The sequence below is a fragment of the Aphelocoma coerulescens genome (assembly GCF_041296385.1).
Source record: "Aphelocoma coerulescens isolate FSJ_1873_10779 chromosome Z unlocalized genomic scaffold, UR_Acoe_1.0 ChrZ, whole genome shotgun sequence".
NCBI classification, from domain to species: domain Eukaryota; kingdom Metazoa; phylum Chordata; class Aves; order Passeriformes; family Corvidae; genus Aphelocoma; species Aphelocoma coerulescens.
In genome coordinates, this window is record NW_027184085.1 from 70762114 (window position 1) to 70780505 (window position 18392).

General features: G+C 39.1%; 1 protein-coding gene across 5 annotated transcripts in view; it reads right to left on the reverse strand.

Moving 5' to 3' along the window:
- The window catches only part of XRCC4 (X-ray repair cross complementing 4), a 146638-nt gene that overhangs the window by 119409 nt on the left and 8837 nt on the right, over positions 1 to 18392 (reverse strand). For all 5 annotated transcript variants that reach the window (XM_069002258.1, XM_069002257.1, XM_069002255.1 and 2 more), the window contains 2 exons: positions 12531 to 12680; positions 9803 to 9990 (listed from right to left, as the gene is read on the reverse strand). In XM_069002258.1, coding sequence (XP_068858359.1) covers positions 9803 to 9990; positions 12531 to 12669 — 327 coding nt within the window. In that variant the 5' untranslated portion in view covers positions 12670 to 12680. The remainder of the gene's footprint in view (positions 1 to 9802; positions 9991 to 12530; positions 12681 to 18392) is intronic.

The following is an 18392-nucleotide window of genomic DNA, read 5'->3' on the forward strand; positions in this document are numbered from 1 at the left end:
CCTAAAGCATGTGACCTGACATCTAGGGACTTTCTTTAATTTCTTTTTTAATTAAAGTAGCTGCCATTTGTTGAATGACATCATTTTCCATGCTCAAGTACATAAAATACCCAGTTCTGTAACAGTCACTGGGCACAACCTGCAGAGTCACTCACACACCATGAAATACAACAGTTTCTTCAGGTGAAAGTAACAGAGAACTAAAAATTAATTGACTAAAATCTGAGACTGGCAGATAACTGATAAACATTTGACTGCACCCAGTTCTGATTAATCAAAACCAAGCATGTCACATGTGGTAAATTTAACAAAAAGCAGTAACAGAATTTTGTTGACCTCTGAATTAGCTGTCCAATCACACAGAGATGGTGTCACAAAATTTTAATCTATGAAAGACAGACAGACATGTCACTGACTCAGTTTCAAGCTTCTCTTTTTCAACAAGTAAAATCTAACACTCCTCAAGGAGCAGTATGACAAACCCTGAGTTTAGACCGCTAGATTTTATCTAAATCTAGCCTAAAGCCTTCAAATTGCAATTTAAAAAAAGCAATTGAAAGATTAAACTTAAAATATAAAAATTTTTCCTAAGAAAAAAATTGGTTTGAAAAGGGAGAAAGGTCCAGGGTGGTTGTCCCACCCAGTTCTAGGGACACTGGGATTAACTAGCTCAGCTTTATCAAGCACTACAGCACTATCAGAAAAGAGCTATTTCCTCCTGCCCCACTATTGATTTCCGTAGGAAAAAGAAACCACAAGCAAACCCATAACAAAACAAAGTTTTGTGTCAATAGGACACAAGTTATTGTCGAAGCAAAACACCTTTAATAATTGCCATTAAAAATCGACAAGAAATTTACAGAAATTGTCTTTAAGGTTCCTACCAGCCCTAATTATTCTATTAATCTGCAAGAAATGGAAAAGGTAAAATTGAGTGTATATTTATGAATAAATATCCTAATACACACATTATCTATATATATATATATATATATATATATATATATATATATATATGTAGATCATTCAAATATTATTACTATCATCTCTGAACACATGCATTCACAGAACACTGCCTGGCACACTTCACTTCCCAGCTCTTACCAAGGGAATTAACATCGTCTCAAACACGTTTGCATTCTCTAAGAGTTCTTTTAGTACCCAGCAAAAAGAACTAGCAGAAAGTTAGGGGAGCTTTAACACAATGAAAAAATTGTTCAGAAAAATAAGTGGAACAAAAAGCCTACGCTTTTGTAATACGAAGAAAGGAGTACAACAGATGTGAAATGGTTTAGTGGATGTTTCTGTTTAGACAGACCTGGAAAAATGGAGTCTCCTAACAAATAAAAGATAGCAGGCAATTCCTATAGGCTTAACAATTCTCCACGACGACTCTTGATTTGTTATTATTACCACAAAGCTCTTTAAACAACTTGGACTCTGAATAATATACACAGAAGTATGAGAGATTATGGATAAAGGTACTATTCCAGAGAAGTGGCACCCTCTGGAAGCTTGTTACCCCAGGCTGACGTGGTGGGGCTAGGGAAAAATGCACGTGTAACTCTAATTTTGGCATCCTGCTGATTATGTATACTGCTCCTGCTAGCCTCTCCACAATAGTGGTCTTGATTAAAGAGCATTGTTCAGGAAGGGGAGCACATGCATTTGCAGATGGCATAAACATGCTGCAGTGACTAAACAACATTTGATGAGCACATGCAGCCCTGGCAGAGCCCCAGGGAGGAACCGCTGCTCTCGTGTTCTCCAAGCCCTGCCTGACAAACTTGAGATAAACCACACAGCTCAGCCAGGAGGGGCAAAGGCAGCAGCTCCTGACTCCCAGGCTTAAAAGCTTGGTAATAAAGGTGTGTAAATAGATGCCACACTCTCAGTTTTAGGTATCAGCCTGTCCCACAGAACCCAAAATGAGTTAAGTATCTGATCTTCTCTCTCGTGTTTGGGTTTTGTGTTCGAGTGCCCACTTTTTACTAGACCCTGATCAAAGAAATAGTACTCTTACTCTCTCCACATTTTATCTGCCCCGATTATTTCCCACAAATCAATATCCTTAGTGAAAGTGGATAAGCTCAGTCTTATCCTGTGGTAAATAGTAAGTTTACATCTTGGCATACAACAAACAAAATAGTTATTTTAGAAAAACTGAATAAAAATATTCTTGAGGACCACATTCAAAAAGGAGAAATTAAAGGACTGGTACCCGAATGTTCTTCTCCAGAGAAATAATGTCCTTTTTGCAGTCATGCTGGTTTTATCACCAGATTACACCACTGAAGTAAGAACTGTTAAACTCTAATTATGTCAGGTAGCTAATAGAGGTAACAGCCCCCCTTGCACTGGTTAGCACAGGACTTCTGTTACCACATGTCCACAGAAGGGCCCTATTAAAATATCCCTTCCACAAACATCTCTAGTAATTCACCCACAGCCTGCAAGGATTTTTGGATAAAAAAAATCTGTGTAGTTTACAGGCTTTTCAAGCTAGCACACACACATAAGAGCAGGCTGATTATTTCTCTGACCTCTTGAACAAGAGACAACTCATATTTACTTATGTACAGTCAAGCAAAACATGGTTTTTGGTCCCCCATCAGAGCTAACAAAACCTTCAGGTGGTCTCAGAAACATAACTTTTTTCTGGCATACAAATCAGTGCATATAAATCCAAAATAAATACTACATATTTTAGTGCAATTCCTATTTGAATTCCTCAGTTTCAACCCACGTCCTAGACAATGTCTCATAAGTTCTTAATGAGATGAAAACTAGATTTCTCAATGTATTTCAGTACATCAAGCCAGTAACACTGGCAAAACCAAAATTGTAGAGGTGATGGCTGATTTAGAAAATCACCATTTTGATTTTAAAATCAAGTTTTAACTCCTTTGTGAGCCCAGGGAAGTAAAAGATGACAGTAAGTTCTTCTGTTATCAATTATTAGAAAAAAACAAAACAAAACAAAACCCCAAAAAACCCCCAATCAAAATTGAAAATAGAACAGTGCTTGCAAAGGCTGGAGAAGCTCACAATTTTTCTTTGGGCTATGCATATTTCCCCACATCACCTCAGGCTTGGACCTCTCACCCAGATCAGAAGTTCCTGATCCATAGCTCAGGTTAGTCTCTAAAAGCTACATTAGATAAACCCTTTTCTTTTTTTTATTTTTCCTCAGAGTGATTCAGCTCAGAGGAGAAGAATATGGACTCAGGATAGACTGGAAAAGTCGAGTCAGGTTTATTCCAACTAAATAGCAAAATTCATCCCTATGATGTTTCTGAGATGGATGAACTATCCAGAACAACAAATTCTCATCCCAGCTAAAACTGAACAGGTACAAAACACAACTGCAAGGTAACGAGTTCAATATGAATTAATGGGAATAAATCTCCCATTGTTTTGCAAGATATATAGCCATCAATTAAACGAGCAAAGAAAAAAACCTGACTGTTTCCAAATTCCACCTCTTGGTAGATCTGCAGCCCCTAAGACTATTGGCAATGTTCTGTTACAATTTGTGTGAGGCTAATAACCTACAGGTATTATTCACACACTGAGAAGACAATGTGCTTTTATGAACAGAACAAAAAACCACGCCTCAAAGTCTTAAAAACCCCCAAAACTTAAGACTTGTCAGAGAAAAGCACATACAGAAAGACAAGGATTTCGGTTCCAAAAGTAAGAAAAAACCCAGTTACACTTTGTACCCAACAGAGCAACTGACATCTGATTTTAAATGAAATGTCAGGCATTATTTGCAGAGGTACCTGCAAAGAGGAACAAGAAGAAAAGATAATGAAACAAATCATCTTCGATGGAAGAGCTTTTTCCTGGAATGATACTACCCAGAAACCTACTCTTGAAATTGTGTGCTGTACCTGCCTTTCTGGGAAACGTATTTTTATGAGAGAACCACGTTCAAGATTTGGATGAAGAAAACCTACCTGCCAAAAGAATTTTCCAGCGAGACTGAAACATTTCAGAACAATTCTAATCGAATATTTTACTCACCAATTCCCAATATATGGGCGTTTTGGCTTCAAATTTTAAATCCCAAATCAAAGACCCTGAGGTTTTGTCCTTGTGATGAAAAACACTCATTCCACACACTGGCATGCAACAGGGAGTGATTAGCATTCTGTCAAATCCTATGGTCAGGCACAACAGTTCACAGAGTTTCTAGGGAACCAGCAAACTTATGGGAGTGCTGTTCCACCAGAAAAAAAAGAGTTGATCTTGCTCTGCTCACTGGACACAGAAATTAGGGACTTGTCTTCACTGTTCAGAGAAAAGCTCATTTTTATATGTGGACTACTAATACACAGGTGAGTTAAAACCAAAGACACATGTATTTTAGATCACCACAACTTAAGGAAAGAAATCCACAGAGGTGTTAACACCTTCCTCACAGCACATTCTGCAGCTCTCTTATTTCTGCATCACGTCACCCAGGGGTATTTCCATATCTGTCACGTTTTAAAAGATACAGGACATCTTAAATTTGCCCTTTTCTTACATTTCAAGACATTTTCTGTAACTGTAGCAGAACTAATACAGGTAGGTGTTGAAGCTGCTTTGAGAGTTTAAACATATCCATTCAGTACTTCATACTGGAAAAGGTCCTGTTTTAGTGAACCTAAGAGTTAACAAAACATTATTATCCTGAGCTTGAGAGCTCTCCTATGACTTTGCAGGTAGGAAGATGAATGCTCCCACTGGAGTTGTGAGAGAGTTTCTGAAGAGAAACCACTGGTGAGATTCTTGTTGGTTTTCAGGCTCTGGCTGCTGTTCATCCTCACAGAAAATACAGGACTGGGGTCTTGCAGTGAAGGTTTGGAGCCCACACACAGTAATCTCTTTTCCAGAGCATCTACTGTCCTCTGTAATTTGTGTTTGGGAAACTAAAGCTCGTCAATATGCCATGATTTAAAGAGTTTTTCCTCCTAAAAGGAAAGCATTTGTACTCCATTCTGCAAATGAAAGCAAGCCTTGATGTCTACACAGGGATTTGAAATGCGCAGCAGGTATTCCAAAAAGGGAAAATCTGAAGGAATCGAGAGGAAAGGAGGAGAGACAACACAATAACACCAGGAGTGAGGAAGGATAACTGACAATTCTAGCACAGATCCAAATCTGTTATTTTATGAATGTGTTACATGTACTTTAAATATATTTAGACTCTCATTGTACTCAGGAAATAAGGAAATGCCCTTTATACTGTAGTTTACAGTAGGCCTTAAAGCAATTAAACTACCATTTTTGTTCAACTGGGTAAGTCCAGTGAAATACACAGATCTTAAAAGGTTGAGAAAAACTGAAGAGAATTTATTCGTCACAGTGTTTGATTCTTCTTTTTTTCAAAAATACCAGCTTTAATAAATTACCAGTATTTTAAATTATTTTCTCCGAACTACAGCTTATCAGAAGCAGCAATCAAATATATACTCTAATAGCTAAGCAACGAAAATAGCAGAGCTTAATTACTTAATTCACCAGGACTTCTGTCAAATATTGTACACCTACTAATATGGCGAGGAATCATTCTTTCAGAAATGGCTTTTCTCACCTCAGAGCTACAGAAGTGATGCACTGCATTTCCAGTGTACCTGAAAGACCTGAAGGTACACACTCGAGGTAAGATGGGGAAAATCATGTGGCAGAAGCCTGAGATTACTTACAAGATAACACTTAATGTTTTTATTACAGAAGGCACATTAGAAGCCACCTATTTCCAAAATGGGCTTCCAAGAAACCCATTCAAGTGCCCACTCTCAGGTCCTGAAGTACACAGACATTAAGTGATATAAGTGCCATTACTTTCACACTGACCTAAGGATTAATCATTTCATCTTCCTCTCTCCTCAGCTGGAGGAATTGCCTGGGAAACAACCTGAACTCCCAGTGACCTTTGCTAACCAAACAACACATCCTCAGTGGTTTGGAGCAAAGTAACTATTCAGACCTTGAACCAAGACAGTTTGGACAGCACAAAGAGCTCCACCAAATACTTTTCTCTCATTTAGTATGCTGTGAAAAGTTTTGGTTAGCTTCTCCAGCTTTTTTTTCAACTTTTAGTAAACTTATAATGAACTCACTGGCCCAACCAGGGAAAAGCAGCCACAGGAAATGGGGGAGACAAACAACAGCATCTCTTCCATCATCCTAATTAGCAACAGTTCTGCATCTAAGGTGGAATTTGTTAAGCTTTTACCATCGCTGTTTACAAACTTAAGCAAAAGGCAAGGAAAAAAAACAACCCAGAGCCTGTCACATTACTGTAAAAAAAGAGACTGCTAGCACTCAATTGTTTATCAAAGGCTATTTAGTCTATTTAATTGCCAGCCCCCCCCCCCCCCCAAAAAAAAAAAAAAAAAAGAAAAAGAAAAAAAGAGCTTGCCGGATTTCCATTATTTATTATATGTGGAGTGACTCGCTGAAGCACTTGGAAAGATTTACTTCCCAGTGGTCACCTACTTAGATCAAGCATTAAATCACTGCCTCTGTGGCTGGTGTTTGTTTAGGTGGCAGCAGTTGAGCTGGACCAGCCTCCCCGGCCCCTCTCGGGGTCTCCGTGTGTGTGGCCCGTCCGGGGCTGCAGCTGGATCCGCACACAATTCCCACTGTACTCCGCAGACTTTGTTATTCCAGGGTCCCTCCAAGCAGCCCCCAACACCCCAGGCATGGCTCCCAAAGGCAGAGCCACCTGTCCTGAGGGAGATAAATCACAAACACGCTGGGATTTTCACCAAACGCGTCGGAATTCTCACAAAACACATCAGGATTTTCACCAAACCCATCGGGATTTTCACCAAACGCGTCATGGTTTTTAAAGGCATAACTTCTTAGGCTCAGCTGCACATCCTGAGGCACAGCCAGAACCAGTGTTTCTAAAGCTCAGACATCATCTTATTTCTCCTGACCAACATTTCCAAAAGATATTTAAATAAGTACTAAAACCCTTATGGATATCCCTTAACTTAAGATTGTTTTTCTTATTCTGATGCTTCTAAACATTACAGGCAACCAGGACACTACAAAACAAACACTTTACACTGTGCTTCCTCTAAATCACACAGGAGTTCTTTGTGACTTGGGGAAGTTTTCCATCCATTCAAAAACCAAACCATCAGCCCTCATTCATTACATAAACCTTACACACACACCCCATTATTACGCATTAATGATTATAAACACTTTTAAAATTATTTGGAGATTCAGGTTTGGTATCATGCCATCAAAGCAGTGCAGGAGTAGGTGTAAGCACATCAGTTCATGGAAGGAACCTATTTGTTCATTAACTAAACAACAGGTGAATCAAGCACCTTAAGTCAGCAAATGTACTACACTGCCAATGATAATTACAGATAATTACAATGTAATTTTCATTCCAGCCCCTTTTAAAGCAAGGGGCATGCAGGGGCTGCCACCACTTCCTCCAGAAAACACCTGGGCAGTAAAACAAATTTCCATATCAGAAAATATTTCTCAATTATATTCCTATATTTTCCTTTGCTTAACACCACCTCACCACTTTTATTTGCACTCCTACGGACCACCCAACACAGTTTTGGCACATAATTAGGCTTTATGGGAGCAGAGCTTTAGCAAGATGCTGCAAAGAAAGTAAAACTTATTTCAAGTAGCACAGTTTGGTACAGCCATGAAAACAATAAATCAGTATCTAGGTCAGAGATTTGCCAGTCACGAGTCCCACAGGGGATGGAGAATTAAGACAGAGCTCAGCTCTGGGAATTACTGGGCATAGGTGACTGCTGGTGATCAGAATCATGTCCTAGGCAGGTCCCATTAAAAATAATTAAAATAACCAAATTTGTGCATATAAGCATACATATAGTTCTAAAAAATAAGGCAAGGCATATTGATTTTCTAAGACTACAAAATTTACTCTCAGGGCCCCATGTAGCAATTTCATTTAAAGATTCTGCAGTAACAGTTATCTACATGAATTGATAAGGATTTTATAGCTCCGAGTGTAACAATGCATTTCAGAAGTTTTTGTGGGTTTTTACTAAAAACTGTTAATTATTAAACACTGAACAGAACATTCAGTATGCAAACACAGCCAACTACATCTTCATGCATGCTGTCCTCTAATTTTTTCTTTTCTTTTACATCAAGTGACAAAAAACATTAGTTTAAGAACAGTAATCTCCTATTTATTCGTGGTAATTTGACAGAATTTGCTCACCCTGGCCCTGCAACACTCTTCCCAAGACTGGGAAGTGTTTAATTTCTTTATCTAAACATCTTCTGAAATATGAAAGGAGAAAGAGAAAATATTTGTAACTACTAAATAAAAGATGTAAAGGCAAACACCCAGTAAGAAAAGCAAGGGCTGATAAGAGATAAACACTGAACTGAAATCATGTTTAAGCTGAAGAATAGTTTCTCTAGGCTTCCTCTGTGCTAAATTTACATTTAGCCCTCTGGAGGTACAGAGCCCAGGAAAATTTCCTAATGTGATGCTGAAAGAGATCGATCACGAATACTTCCACAGACAGTTTGCAAAACGTGTGGAACATATTGTATTACACACCTGAAAACCATTTCTATTATTTAATGCTACATAATTGCTTTGGCAATTTTATTCATAGGCATTAGTTTGGTACAGAAAAAAAAAAAAAGGTGTATTTTCACCCAAGAAATCCCATCTTATCTAAAACCATTCTTTCGACACCCAAAGTTTAAAGCATACATAAGAATTGAGGCTCTTTTTATTTTCAGTTTCTTCAGCCAGATTATTATTTTCCCGAATCAACACAAAGTTGTTTTCATACAATTTAAATTTCTCATAAGCCTTAATCGATGGAAACACATATTAGGTGAGCCCACATACATAAGGATATTTTCACTTAATAAAAATACAGCATGCATTTAATCTGTCTTGTATTTAGAGTATGTGTGACACAGAGCAGGAACAAAAAAGCATTCTTACCTTTACTGCTCTCAATTTCTGAGTGCAATCTGGTCCTAACCTTGCAATATGGCACTTGCAACCTCTTTGTGAGCAACCAAACAGCTCACAAAAGTGTCAAAAAGGGGTTTATAGTCAATATGGTCATGGGTAAATTCACAGAAATACTGATAATGCAGACTGGCAGACACACATGACCTAACTTTTGGCTCCTCAAGAGCCAAACTGGGCTGAAAAGCCCTATATTGCACAAGGAAAAAGGCATGTAAAAATTTAAAAAAAAAAAAATTGAAGTACAAACTAGGAATTTGCTTTAAGTTAGCTTCTTCCTCAGAAAAGTGTGAACACACCAAAGCACAACCTGAAATAACCAGAAGTGTCTGTAGATAGAGATTACTGGTTTCTTTCTTGTTTTAAGAGGGTGCTTTTTCCTTTGCAGCCAGGCAAGCAGCATGGAACCACTTTCTCCTTTGCAATTTAATGCAACAATTTTAGCCTTAGCTTACAAAATATATGAAGTAACAGAAAAGCTGATTTTAAAACTATGTTTTAGCATTTGAAGATAATCTTGCCTGATTTTTATTTTTCCTAATTTAGGTGAGTAGTACAGAGACAGGATGAAGAAATAAGGAAAACAGAACTGCACAGGAGGCTACAATTTCAAAAGGGAAGCATCTGTCCCAAACCATCAACTTTCTTTCCAGCTTTGGCCCATGGAAGAGCTCACAACACTCACTCAGTCTGGAATGAGTATCACAAGTCTGTCTGGTTTTAAAGACCTTAGTAAAACACAAGAATGTGTTCCATTCTCATTGTTTAACAGTCAAATTTAAACACTTATCTACTTACAGAGCCATCTTTCAGGTTCCTTTCATAAGAAAAGTGACAGGCCTTATTCTGCTCATCTCTTGAAATCACAAAGTTGTATTTGCCAGCTGACTCTTCTCCAGCTATCAGTGCCTTCCTCAGCTCTTCCACATATTTTTCTCTGTCCATTTCTATGTCAGCAGCCTCCCTAGAAATGTCTGCTTCAGACACTATCAGAAAGAGACATGTGAGAAATAAATAATCCAATGTGTGTGAACAAGTATCTATATTATACATTATATATAAAACATATATTTATATAGATTTATATCTATACATATATATAAAATATGTACTTTTATATCTATACATAAAATATATGCACTGACCTTTAAGGTCCCTTCCAACACAAGGCATTCTATAATTCCGTGATTCTATGAAATATCAGGAGATTATTCTTCCCTTGGCATACATCAGGTGTGCCATTTCCACCAGTGGAAATGTAGCAAGAATACTGTGTTTTTCAGAAATACTAAGTTCTGTCCCGTTTTTTCCCCTGTCTGAAAATGGGTTATTGCTTTATTGCTACTCATCCACAATTCTAGTTGCCTGAAGTGCCCCAAAACAGTACAGAGAGAAATGTGGAATCCCTTGCAGCATGAGGCAAAGAAGGGCAGAAAAAGGTAAAGTTTGAAAGAGTAACAAAAGAAGTGTTTGTCTAGAACAGTGATTTCAATACTGAGAAGATAAAACTTCTAATGACAATAAGAAAGTCATAAAAAGAAAGACACTAAAATACTGCAATAGAGCACTGTGGGGGATTTTTTCCTGTATATGCTGCATGTTTCTTTATGTTATATAACCAGCAGAACTGATCAATCATTAGGGAAATATGAAATGCATAAATCCTCATAGATGTAGCTCTCTAACCCAATACAAAGGTAATACAGTAGATTACATTGCATGTTTGTGTGCTTCTCCTCCCCTGCAACATTCACTGTTTTCCCTCTCTCCTGAAACACGACTCCTAACACATTTCATCATCACCTTAAACATACAAAACCCGTAAAAGACAACTCCATCAGCAGCTCTCACTCTCTTCCTGGTAGGTCTTGCCAAGCAAAATAATCCACAGCATGAGAAACCCAAAAGGGATTTCCCACAGCAAGAATATTCCGACTGTTGCTTTCCCTCCCTCCAGGTTTTGAATTTAAAATCCAAGCAGTCTCAAATATGATGCAGTAACTTCAGAAAGTGACCAAAACCAGTGTTCTGTTGTATGAAAGCACAGATCAGTGCAGCAGGAAGGCCTCATGCACAAGAACGCCAACCCCCAATGAAATTATTCAAGGGACTAGAAATTCAGTAGGAATTCCTCAGAAAGGGATCAGATTCTTCCAGAACAGAAAAAACTCTCCTTTGGATGAGCACCCAGCTCATGCTGAACTGTTGTGGGTTTCTTTCTTCCTTTTTAATAGAGGGAGATCATCCTGCTTTCACTCCCCTCTGCTTTGGGAAATCATTATCAGCCTTTCTGCCACATGCAGGAAATCAACAAAATGAGAACTGTGTCTACCTATTTTTTCTATACACTCCCAGCTATAGTGGCACAGCCTTCGCTTGGAAAAATAAGAGTCCTCTTTTTGGGAATTCTGAACTGAGGATTTTGAAGTCGCTGAAGAACAAGAAGATCCTTCACACAGAAAAAACCAGTATTTATCATTGTTAACACCCTTTTTGTTATTTTCAAAATAACTTGACTTTACTATTGTCAAGCCAAGAAAGAAAAACCTTTCAGTACAGGGAATCAGGATTGGAATACATGTGTTTCCTTTGTGCAAGGTCCCCTGATCCATGGAGTGTTTGATATGTCAAAAGGAATATGGAAGAGCAGATTTAATTTAAATGTTGACATACATTTATCTAATCTCAGACCTATATGAAAGCTTGGCTTATATAGGAACTGGGGAGAAACAACATCTTTTGGGCAGGGAGAAGGAAGGAAGAAGGAACTATGTGGATTCTTGTAATTCAGATAAAGAGTCCAGAAAATGGCCTTGCATGCTATTTGCTGTAAAATACATCATTCTCTCCTCCCTCTAAAATATTATTGCTACTGAGAGAAGGGCATTTGATCAAGTATTTGACACATTTCTCCAGGAACACACAAATCTAACCTTTTTTTGCTGGGCATGAGTGAGAGGAGCATGCACATATGCAAAGACCCATCCTTTTACTGAGGTTTCAGAGTGGGGAAAAAAATCCCACAGGCTAAGTTTTCCCTACTGATAATTTATTGTCCCTTTTCCTTCCCACAAATTCACTTCAGCACCAAATACAGCTACCTTTGGCTACTAAAATTTTAAGAAAACATTTTAGAAACATCTGCACTTAAATGCTTCATGGACTCCAATTTGCAAATGGAACTCGCATACACATTTGTTCCAGAATCCAGAGAAGACACAGAAGTGTTACTTCAGCATCACTCCAAGAAATTATATATTCTTGAGACAGAACAAAACATTGCATATCCATGTGCTCAATGAATTAGTTTGAGCTTTGACACAAAAGCCCTCCAGATCTCAAAGCTCTCTCCTTCTTCTTCTCACGTCCCAGAAGATCACGAACCCCACCTCCTCCATCACTGGGGACAAAATGCCCATGAAATGGTTTTCATACAAGTTGTGGGTCACAGTCCAGAAAGTGTTTTAAAAGCAGCAATAAAGAGCAGGAATAATTTAAATTAATGTATTTTTCTTTCCATTATTACCTGTCCCAGTCCATGCACACTGACAATCACTAAGAAGTAAATCAAAGCCAGTGCCTAAATCCTTTTCCCATGACACCTGTAGAAAATAGGTTGCTTCTGGATCAGAAACTGGATGAATTCTGTTCAAAGTCTTCTCCATCTTCCCAACACCTGTTTAAAAAGCAAGAAAATCTTGTTAAAACCACTGAGGTGCTTAACAGCTTTACTTAACTAGCTTGGGGGTTGTGTGTGGGGGGAACATACAAACACAAGCGTGCTTGTAATTTTATTCTAACTTTCCTCCCCAAATTCAGTTTGCCAGAGAACTGGTGGTACTTTCAAACAGGAAACTGGATTATAATAAGTAAGGTTTAAAAGAACAGTGCCAACAACTAAATGTATTTGAATAGTCTCAAATTAAGAAGCTGTCAGGAAGCTGGGGGACAGGAAATTACTACACACAGGCTCTTCCCCATGGCTCTGTTTTTAACTCACTGCCTGCTATCACCCAAAGTACAGAACATTTAACATAATTCAAAATAACCAATATTCATCTGGAAGACTGCCACGCAAAAGCTGCTACTAAGCTTCACAGCAAAGCAGAGGGTGTAGCAAATGCCAGCAACCCAAAGGAAATATTTTAAGCACTGGATGGTGCAGACAACAAAATCTGTGATGTTACAGTGAATTCCTTTGCTCTGTGGCAAAGCAACTTGGCAACCTGTGCTTGACCTAAGACCTCCTCAAGAATCCCATGCATTTATACACAGCCTAAGTGAAGTGACTGAGAAAAGGCTGTATGTTCGCTCACAGACTAAAAATAGCATGTAAAAGGAGGAAAAACCCAGATGAGGAATTTCAACTACACGCACTGAGCACGATGCTTGGGCAAGGATTAAATGCTCTGTCATGGTTTCCATCTAAAGTGCAGTAGTAAATAATCATGACCAGGATCAGTTTAGGCCCTGAGGGGACTCTGTTCTCCAAGCAAGAGTAGAAGGAAACTCTTTCCTTGCTCCTGGACATTAAGAAACAAATCTAGACACAGATTTAACTAACCCTGGCTTCCCCAAAAATTGGCATTCTCAGGATAGGAGCAGCTTTAACTGCAGTTGACTGAACTGCGCCTGACCCTTGCTCAACTCTGCACCCAACAACATCTCAAAATGCCTCTCCCTTGCCCAGAAAAGTGCATAGCATTCAAAAGCAGCAAAATATATGAATTTAGGAGTTGGTTTTCAAGCAGAAGCCTTAGTATTTACATCCCTAAACCACCACTGCGTTTACTATCACAGATGTCATACTCCACCTTTCTGTTCCCTGAAAATGCAACAGAAAGCAGAAAGTTACCCAAAAATAAACTGAAAAACTAATCTGAGACAAAAAAGAAGGAAAAAAAAAAAATTCTATTTCCATCACTACCCAGCTGGCCATTTCAGGAAATCTACAGCGTGTCTGTGCACCTGTAAGCAAGAACAAAAAAATTAAATATTTGAGAGTGGACAGCTGGAACAATGCCTTTGCAATTAGTGACTCCAGAAATAAAGGCATTTTAAAAATTTGTAGGGCACTAACTGCCTGGACATGGGTCAGTAAAGAGCACAGGGCAGGAAACACAAGTGATGCATGCTCAAGCACACAGACATGCACTCTCCTTTGCCTGCCAGATTCCCTTTTCCTTCTTGTTGATCATGGCAAATTACAGTCTCTCGTGAAATATTTTCATAGAATTCCACCTCTTAAAGACAATGTTTTTAAAAATATTTCAATTAAAGACTGTAAAACAGTAGCAGACAACCCTGGCAGACAGCACACAGCGTACTGATGCATGTATGTGTAGTTCAACAGGAAGGTTTTGCTTGTTTCATGTGATTTTTATCACAAAGTACAGCAAAATTCAGTGAAAAGCACCTGCACTAGAGGCTTTCTTATCAACTCAGGCTGTTTATAACAAAAAACAAAGCAAGAGAATTATATTTTCTATTTATATAATGGTAAAGGGAATGAAGTGTCAGTCAGAAAAGGCGAGGCCAAGAGTAGCAGAGGAAAGAAGCCTGTTAATTTATTTAAAGATGCACTAACAAGGTCTCTGAGGCCTGAGACTAAATTCATTCGATACAGTGATACTGGTTTCCCATGCACACATCAGTACTCCAGCTAAAAATGAATGTTCTGTTTACACAACACTCTTTGTACACCTGTGGTAAAACACAGCCTCTGCAGAATGAGGAGGCACAACCCAGAATAACGTCCTGAACTTTGAAACAAATGCAAAACACAGTTGTCCTGCTTTTCCACATTTTAGTGCGCATCTCCGAAAAAAAGCATTTTCCAAGGGAGCATAAAATGAAGATACTTTTTCTCCCAGCTTTCATCTTCTCCACTGTGCTCACTGACCTTTTGAAAGGAGTATATTACTTATTAGTCCACGTTCAGAAGCTGCCTCACTACGCAGAGCTCAGCCAGACTCCATCTCCAGGCACTCAACTGTTCCGACCCATAAGCAAAAGCTCAAGGACTCCTGGCTGCATACAGTGCCTATTATATACCTCTCTTCAAGAGGAGGAAAAAGCCTCCTTTGTGAAAATTAGTCTGACCTACACAGCACATAAAAACATCACTGCAAACAGTAATATTGTACCTTACTGGTTTTTTTGTAAACAAAACAATTACAATGGAAAGAACAAAAAAAAAAAAAAAAAAGAAAATCCAAATCCCTTTTCCCCTTATTGTCCTGAGAACACAACTCTGTCACAGAGTTTAGGGTAGTGTTCAGTAAATGGATAAACCACCCACAGTTCAAGCACAAATACAACAAAAAATAGCAAAGGTGTTCCCTTACCTATTTAGTAACAAGCAGTTACCACTAAAGAAATGAAGAATTCAGACAATAAATCAGGGCACATTCCTTATTAATTCACTACAAAGTGACTGCGTGCATTTTATTCACTCTAAAGGCAAATCTTAATAACAGATGTATTTTCAAAACAAGATGTATTGCTCTGTACTTCAAGAACTAAAATAAAACACTCTCCTCACAGGTAACCTGCCCCAATGCACCCACCTGCTCACTAAATTCATCACCCCATCAGCTTCCAATGTGTCAAGCCTATGTGACCCTTCACAGATCAAACACTTCTACCAGCTCGAAATTTCATAATGAAAGAAAGACACAGATACAAAGGAGAGGTGAAACCTTAAGACTTATTTGCACTTTCACATCTTTGGGGCATAAAGGTAGGAACTGTGTTAATGCTCACAAAGGTTAAAACAGCCCCCTGAATTTTTGGAGCGTCACTACTTAACAGTCCAGCTGTTGCTTAAGGCTTTTTGAAGTAAAATATAATCATTTAGTAAAAGCAGACTATATTTTTATTGCCTAAATTACTGGGATCAGACTCACTATGGCAACCTAAAAAGCCCCTCCGAGTCCATCAGAGCAGAGCAGCACCCTCAAGTGCCCTTCAACATCCAGCCCCTGTGGACTCTTCCCCATTCACCACCTCCATAAAATGAGAGCAGTCGGTTCTTTCTCCCTTCCCCCAATCAGGACAATTAGCAGAGAAGCTTTGGGGCTGGGGCCACAGAAAGGCAGTGTTTCATCCCTGGGGGGCACAGGGGGTCACACACACCAGCACCTCTCCACACCAGGGCCCCGGGGCCAGCCTGCAGGTGGGGACAGCAGAGTCCCACCCCAATGTCTAACTCAGAGGCTTTATTGAGGCCTTTCAACAGTCGAAGACTGAGCTGTTTATCTTTAGCACTTTGTCCCCGTGGTCTTTGGCTCCTGTGCTCACCATTAGGCAATGTTTCCCTCTGAGGAGGAATCAGCTGTTGGCTGGTGCCTCTGCCCTGGGAACAAACAGCGCACACAGGCCCTTCTGAATGAACAAGACACTCTTAAAATGGCTCCACAAAGAATTTTGTATGTTGTTTTGGATACCACCAGGCATAGACCAAAAGCCAAATCTTTCAGGCTGCTCCAACACAGCATCATTGATAATGTTCTGAACTTCAGCACTTCATTTTTTTTTTCCTCCAGTGCAGACTAATGGCCTTTTTTTTTTTTTTTCTCTCCCAAATTGGTTGGGCTGCAGGTGTTCCAAACCTCGGCAGCTATGCATGGAAGGCTACTTAGAGACCAGAAAGAGCTCCTATGTCTTTGAAATAGAGCAATTAACTTAAGTGCTTTCTTGTTGAGGAAAAATGGGAGCTATCCACAGGGAGTTCAGAATAGAAGACCACACACTGCTGTTAAAGTCTGCAGTTTGGTTCCTTCTGACACTGGCCAAACTACACGTCCTAACCTAATAATCAGAAGAAAGTTCATAGCTAACTCATAATCAGAGAACAGGTACTACCTACTCAGGAGATGCTACATGTACTCCTAAGTGGATAATTGGAGATTTAAACCAGTCAAGAAAAGCTCAAGATTGCTTTTAAAGATTAAAACTAGTTATTACCACATTTTCTAACAGAAGGAAATAAGATAATGCCTATATTTATGCATATTTCCAGTGATGTATTTCATACAAATTGATATTATCTCGTGTTAATTTAAAATTCCATTAACTCCAATACTTCAGGAGTACGAACATTAAAATATCTGACAAAAACCTCAACTCTCACTCCATTAATCTTAGAACTACTACTAATCCAATAGGGACTTCCTCTTTTCTCATTTCTTTTTGGAAGAACATGACCAGGCCAACGAACATGAAGACAAACAACAGAGAATCTTTCCTGTTCCATGTCACAATAATCCTCCCACTCCTCTGGCCACAATATTTGTTTGACATTGAGGAATGATTCAATAATAACCTTCATCTGCAACTTACAGATAAATCCGAAAGCCAAAGAAGAGAAAAAAAATCAGAAAGAGCTTTGTTCCCTAATGCAATTTAGGGGGCTAAAACATTTTTGTATTACATGCATCCTAAATTATATTTAGCTGCTCTTTCAACTTTGCTCTGTATTAAAAGCACAAGGGTTACAATTTTGCCAATAATGCAACTTTGTCTTGAAGATAAAAGGAACGAACCAGAAACTGGCACTCGGACATAAAGAAGAGACTGAATGATTTTCTAACATTGCGCAGAGGGGTAAGCGGGCCACTTTAAAAATTCAGTGCTCCATGGCAACATTTGATCAGGAGATCGTGGGCCCAACTGCAGAGCCAAGGCTCACATGGCTCCCATTTGCTCTGCTGCCTTCCCACTGCTCCGTGGCAGCCACAGAACGATTGGAAACATGCACATACTTTTTGTGCGATCGCGTCCTCTCCCCCCCTCCAGCCCCCCGAAAAAAAAAAGAAACCCCAAACCAAAAAACCAGAAACAAATCAGTCCTGAGCTTGTCAGGCTCCATGGGACAATAGGATATGGAAGATTTGCCACAAAAGATCTGGAATCCACGATAAGGAACAACCCTTGTCAGGCTTATTTACTACAGTCACCAGCTGAAAAATGAGGAGAAACAGAAGGAAGCAGACAGTCAACAACCTTTATAGTAGGAATCTTACTAACAAGCCTTGATCTTAATTGTAGCCTGGAGGCAAAGCCCACCCTGGTGTCTTTCATCCCCTTGAAGTCTCAGAGCTAACCCACTACCCACTGCAGGCATCCAGCCTTGCCAAGCTCACTTAAAACCATCTACATTAAGCTATAATAAGGTTAAAAAAAAGGCCTTCGGTGTATTAAAATAAACACCAAAGTGGGCAATTATGCTAGCATATACTAGCAAGTAAGGGAGTATGCAGACAGATTTATAAAAGGGGCAAACACTTTTTTTTCTCACCCTTTTTGTAACAATTCTTCCCAAAACTAACAGTCACGCTGTCAAATCCTCACTTCCCAAAATGCACAGATAAGCCAGGATACACTA